General features: G+C 34.2%; 1 protein-coding gene across 10 annotated transcripts in view; it reads left to right on the plus strand.

Annotated features, from left to right (window-relative positions):
- LOC107680621 (probable phospholipid-transporting ATPase IA) overlaps positions 1–6,861 on the plus strand; it is a 162,157-nt gene that overhangs the window by 85,929 nt on the left and 69,367 nt on the right. For all 10 annotated transcript variants that reach the window (XR_001633167.1, XM_016476592.1, XM_016476593.1 and 7 more), the window contains 2 exons: positions 4,161–4,233; positions 5,458–5,563. Coding sequence is in view for 9 of the 10 variants with exons in the window: in XM_016476592.1 (XP_016332078.1) it covers positions 4,161–4,233; positions 5,458–5,563 (179 nt within the window). In the remaining variant the exon portion in view is untranslated. The remainder of the gene's footprint in view (positions 1–4,160; positions 4,234–5,457; positions 5,564–6,861) is intronic.

Below are 6,861 nucleotides of genomic sequence, written 5' to 3' on the forward strand. Positions count from 1 at the left end.
TGCTATCTAATATAACACCCAGATTTTTGACTGTAGAGGAAGTAACAGTACATCCGTCTAGTTGCAAATTGTAATCCAAGAGATTCTGTGTACTGTTTTTTAGTCCAATAAGTAATATTTCTGTCTTATCCGAATTAATAATAATAATAATAATAATTAATAAGATGATGGACCCCATTGATTTTCATTGTATGGACTCTTGACAAAAAACACTTAACACATTTTTGCCTCCTTTAAATATCTTTTGTGTTTGCAGAAGTCATACATGAATTGAAGGTGAAATTTTAAATTTTTGTGTAAATCATCCCTGTGAATATTACTGAGCAGTACATGAATGCTATGTTAACTGCAAGAAATTATGGGAAAAAATGTAGTCTTAATGCAGATGGTTTAAGTAAACTTGGGTTTTGCAAATTTATATGAATTGCACGCTATGCAGTTTTAATTAAAACATTATTTTTTGGAGTGTAAGCAGAAGATGCGCGTATCAAGCAAGAATAAAAGCATACATAATGATTGCCGGAAGGACTGGGTTGCGTGTTGCGGCAAAATATGAGAACTATTCTATGTTGTTTCCAGATAAAAGCTTTCTGAATATATCATTAAAGAATGCACTGAAAAAATATATGCAGTTGCTGTCTTTGTCTGAGCTGTGAGCATCGAGTCCGACTCCCCAGGACAGGATTGTAACTTAATTTGAGCAGTGGAGCTTCATGTGCAGGGGACAATGGAAACGTGTGTACGTGTCTCTTGCGGGAGTTGTGTAAGCAACACACTGACATATGCCTCCTGCCCCTCCACCTCTGCTGTTTACTCCGTTTAATCCCTTTTATAAACACGCACACATTTAAACAATGGCGAACTGCTTACCTCTCAGTGGAGCTGTAATAGGATATGCTGCAATGGCCAGTGTGATGTGCGTGATAGAGAGAGAAATAACGTGTTTGTCTGTTATAGACCTTTATAGTTCAATACTGCAGTAGATTGTGGGAGGGATATGAATGAATGAGCAAAATCGGGCCATTAAGGTCAGATAACTACAGTGCCGCATTCTGTTTCCATGGAGATGATTGCACCGCTGGGCTTTCGATCACCAATAACAGGCTTTGTTCAGAATGGAATACTAGCTTGCTGCTTACTGAGCAGTATTTAGTCATTTATTTAGTCATTTATTAGACGCTTTTATCCAAAGCGACTTACAAATGAGGACAACAGAAGCAATCAATTGTAGTATTAAAACAACAAAAAACAGATCCAAAACTAAAAGCTAAAACTTTATAAATACTACCTATACACATTTTAAAAATAAAGAGATTAAATAAAAATGACAAATGCATACAACTAAATTTCAAAACGTAACATTTAAATGAAAAACAAAAAATAAAGCTAAAAACAATTCAAAATATTAAAGAACAAAAGGTATAAGAGTATAATAATGATTCTAACATAACACTAAGCCAAACACCAAAAAAACAACTACATATGTGTATGTACAACCACACACACATACATATATTAATACTGTATATGTACATACACATTTATAAATTCAATATATATGATTTCATTTTCATTTAGTTTGTTGAAGTATTAAAATAACTCAAATTAAATAAAACTAAAAACTTAATAAAAGACCTATACAGACATAATAACTTCAGACATAATGAATTATAATTATAATAAATTATAATTTATTATAATAAATTATAATTTATTATAATGTCTCAATATACACTGAATACTGCTTACTGTTTCTATAAATAGCATGTGAAGCATTATGCAGCATTAACAACCTCATTGTCACATGACCTTATTGCTTACACATTTAACTCAGCCAGAGGTCTCTCGGAAATAAATTTGGGTTTTGTTTTGTTTTGATTTGATTTTTGTTTTGTTTTTAAAGATGTTAAAAATTGCATTTAGTTAATTATTATTGCAGTTCATTCAGGTTCACTACCGTTCAAAAGTGTGAGGTCGGTAAGATTTAAAAAAAAAATGTTTTTAAATGGTCTCTTATGCTCATCAAGGCTGCAAAAAAACAAAAAAAACAAAAACGTTTATTACTGTGAAAACAAAGCTGAATTTTCAAGAGTCATTACTCCAGTCTTTAGAGTCACATGGTCCTTCAGAAATCATTCTAATATGCTTTTTTTATTATTTTTACTAACATTGATGAAAAAAGTTGTTGCTTAATATTTTTGTAGAAATACTCAAAATAGTTTTAAATAGAAATCTTTTGATCAGTTCAGTGCATCCTTGTTGAACAAAAGTAAGAATTTCTTAACCAAAAAAACAGTTCTAATATGAAAAGCTGTAAAGATGTGTATCTGCTGTATCATTATATTTGTGTGTAAATGCAAGCTAGCATTTGTTTAAAGTGCTCTGTCAGCACGGCAGCAGTGATCCGAGTGTTGATGTTGCATGATGCGCTGCTTTTTTGCACTAACGTTCGACCAGTGCATTTTAACGTGTTTAGAAACTTGTATCTTTGTGTGTGTGAGTGAGAGGAGCATGTCTGCACGTATCCCTGCACGTATTGAGGTGCTGAGAGAAAGGAAATTGGATTTTACTGGTGCCGGCACGGTTTCATAATGCGCTCCTCTTAGTGTGATAGATTTGATTTTCGCTGTTTGTTAAAATGCAACGGTGAGGTGAACGATGCTGTGACGAAACCATGAAATTTTTCCCCCGGACTCCCTTGCCAGAAGCCGAAAATCTGCATTAACCTTTTCATTGTCAGATTTATATGGTGCTGATTTCTGAGATTGCTGCTGCAGTGAGATGTTCTGATCAAGAGTGTTCCACACAGGCTTGGTGCAGTGCTTGTATATAGTATTTAAATTGGTTCTTTAAAAATGTCATGTTCAGCATACGACCATAGATATGTCCACTACTGAGCCGTTGAATGGCCTGTATATCACAGAGCTGCTAATCAATATCCGTACTGAAAGCGCTGTAGTCTGCAAGGTGTAAATTCAGTGTACTTCTCTACTGGAGAAAGTGTCAATGGGCGGTCACATGATGTTTTTATCTGCTCTAAAGCGATGCTTCATGAATAGTAAGAGGAGATGATTTTTTATGTATAATTCAAGAGTGTTTGATAATGTGGTAGTACTGTGGAAGTGGGATTCGGGGTGCTTTGGGTCAAAGGTAAGGAGCATGGCATGTGAGGAAATTAATATGAATGTTTTGCAATGATGAGCTTTCCCTAATGAAGGGGCTCTTTTGCATAATGTTAATATTGCGGAGACCTTTTTAATCACCTCTTGTGGTTCCTTTGCGTTAAGTTTGATTTAATAGCAAAACATTATTCTCTTAATTATGAAAAGAACTGCCCTTGCCCTTTTTAAAAAAAAATTGAATATATTTATTTATTTAAAAAGAAACTTTCTAGTTTATGATGCTGAAATTGCAAATCTATTTTAAATAAATAATAAATAATCATTATTTGCTTAGTTGAGTTGTACTTGTACATTACATTTTATTTTTGCTTTTTTTTTGCATTTTGCATAATGTTAATATTTAAAATAATCTCTTGTTCTTCCTTTGCATTATATTTGATTAATAGCAAAACATTGTTTTCTTAATTATGAAAATAAATAACTGCCCTTGCCATTTTTTTAGAACTGGATATTATTATTGTCGTCGTCGTTGTTGTTGCTGTTAATTTTTTAATAAATGTTATGTAACATTTCTAGTTTGATTCTTAAATTGCAATTCCATTATAAATAAATAATAAATGTTCGTAAATAATAAATAATCATTTGCTATACTTGTTAATTAAAATGTTATGGACATGCATGACACTCGTTAACTTCTTAATTGTGGCTTTTGTTAGCATTAACATATTAATGTAATTTGGTTTAATATATGATACATTTTTTCCCCTGAAAGTTGGATTGAAATCAAACAATGACAGACCCCCTACAGTGCCACTGCAGACCCCCTAGAGCTCAAATGTGTAAATGGCACTTTGTGAACAAACAAACAGACTGATGCTTAGCGATTCAAGACTGACTATTTTTCAGATAAGTTTCATTACAGATGGAGAATTGTTGTTTTTCAGTAAAGGGAGAAAAATGTCCCTTTTGTTTATAAATGAGAGCACCTGTTTGTGTATTTATCGCTGTCTTCCTTCATATCTCTCTCTCTGTATGCAGTCACAGCTCTCAGTCCACAGAGGAAACTGGATTTAATGACCCCAGCTTACTGGAAAACCTCCAAAGTAATCATGTAAGTACTGTAATGGCATCACAGCTGCTCAGTCATGCCCAGCCAGCCAGAAATTTACACACAGGCCCTGATATCCACACGCTCACACCTCCTGTCTTCCCTCACGGCTCTTTTCTGGCTCATATTAGCTCTGTTCTGCCCACCCGGCTGTTTATGAATATTCTACAGTCACAAAACGTATTCTCTAATGACATGAGACTTTTGCCTTATAAAAATAAGACCTCATATGCAGGTGCTCAAGAGTAAGATATTTATTTGACCATTGTTGGTTTGTATGCGTGCGTTTTATTGATTCTTTCAGCCTGGTGACTCAAGGATTTGTGTCTGTCAGTCAGCACAATGTTTTTGTTTCTCTGTCACTCTGAATCAGACGTGAACTCGGGTTGCCTTCGTGACGGCATTGTACAGCTCCTCATGGCCACCTGAGCTTCTCTTGCCTTTCCAACTAAACAGGCTTTGAATCCACACTTCACAAGGCGTTTTTTCTCTCACATGAGTTCATCAGTGAAAAATCTAATCATATTCAATCATTGCTCACTCAATTAATTATGAGGCTTTTCTGAGCCGATTCACAGTGCAAAAAACATTAAGTGTGTGAATATGTATTTGAGCTTATGTCTCGATTTATTCTTTGAAGTAGTGCTGTCAAACGATTAATCGTGATTAATCACATCCAAAATAAAAGTTTTTGTTTACATAATATATGTGCGTGTACTGTTTATATTTGTTATGTATATAAATACACACACATGCATGTGTATATATTTAAGAAAAATTTGATGTTTATAAATTAAATATATTTATATATAATATAAATTATATGGATATAAATAAATACATGTAAATATTTTCAAAATATATACTGTATGTGTGTGTATTTATATATACATAATAAATATACACAGTAGTACACACATTATGTAAACAAAAACTTTTTTTGGATGCAATTAATCGCGATTAATCGTTTGACAGCACTACTTTGAAGGAACTACATGCAAAAGCAAAACGGTTCTTAGATGGTTTTTAACATGCATTTGGTAAGGTGTTTTAGTTGCCGTTTTTGTGATACAATATTCTTGTTACTAGATCTAGCTTGCTAGGTTGAAAATTTCTAGTTTGATTGGTAAGAAAACTAACCACAGACATCTCCTCAACCAATTGCATGATTTGAGGTGTCAATCATGTCTTTTTATACTTTGTCTTACGTTTGTTTTTTCCACACAGCCCACTGCTTCGGTCATCCAGGAATTCATGACCATGATAGCTATCTGTCACACGGCCGTTCCTGAGTGCACTGACAACAAGATCACCTACCAGGCTGCATCCCCAGGTCAGTCAAACTCCTCCAAACACACGGAAACAACAAATGTTCACATTAGGTTCACATTGAGAGCCATCAATACACAACCCTTCAAAAGTTCGGGGTCAGTAGATTTTTTTTTTTTTTACTTTTACTAAAGAAATTACTACTTTATTCAGCCAGGATGTATTATATGAATCAAAAATGCTAGTAAAGAAATATGTAATTTTACAAAAGATTTCTTTTTTCTTTTTCTCTTCATCAAAATGATCATCACAGGAATAAATTACATTTTAAATTATATTAAAATACAAAACAGTTCTTTTAAATAGAGTATTTACAACATTATTGTTTTAGTGCTTTTGTACCAAATAATGCAGTCTTTATAAGCATAAGAGACTTCTTTTAACAACATTAAAAAAATCTTACTGACCCTTAACTTTTGAACAGTAGTGTATGTATTCAATAGATAAAGCTATAAATACATCAGTTAAATCTATAGATGTAGTTCTACAAACTAGGGCTGTCAAAATGGCTGAAAAACTAAATTTGAATTTTTTACTTAAATATTATCAATATTCGAATTTAAAAGGCATAATTTCAGTTAAGGGGAAAAAAAGCTTTTGGCTTCTCTCCTGAGGCCACAAGAGGGCGCATCGAGTAAATTATTATGCACGTTTCTTCAAAGCATAATAAAATAACATGACTATCTTTGAAAAACGTGCATAATGTTTAAAAAAATTTTATAAACCTTATATAATTAATAAAGTTGCTTAAACAATTAGAAAGAAAACAGCATCATGCATGTATGTATAGTTTAATACAAAGGACCGAAAACCAATCACAAAGAATACTTTTTTCATTTAAAAACATGAGTTGCATTGGGATGGGGAAAACCGCCATAAAGTCTTGAGTAGGGCTGGGTATCGAGTTCGATACTTTTTAGGCACCGACCGAATTGCCTCGATACCATCGAGTATCGAAAAACGTCTCGTCGTTCGGTACCAAATTTCGATACCTAAGGGGTTAATCTCATCACCGTCAGTGAGCCAATAAAGGCCCGGGTATACTTCACTTTCCACGTTCCGTTCCGTCTCGCGCTCAGCCGTGTCCACACAACTTTCAAAGTATACTCAACCGCGGATGAGTGCGGACAGACAAGCTCAACACAGGCGCAGTTTTTTTACTTGCGCTCTGTCTCAACTTTCACCTCGCGCATGCGCTGTTGTACGCGGACCGTCCGCGCGGTCTCAAAAAATTGCCTGCACGCGGACGGGGTGAACGGCTGTCCGCGAGCCCTCCTGATGACGAAAATGACGTAATGTGGA

This window comes from Sinocyclocheilus anshuiensis, unplaced genomic scaffold (genome assembly GCF_001515605.1).
Source record: "Sinocyclocheilus anshuiensis isolate Anshui unplaced genomic scaffold, SAMN03320099.WGS_v1.1 scaffold328, whole genome shotgun sequence".
In the NCBI taxonomy this organism is placed as follows: Eukaryota; Metazoa; Chordata; class Actinopteri; order Cypriniformes; family Cyprinidae; genus Sinocyclocheilus; species Sinocyclocheilus anshuiensis.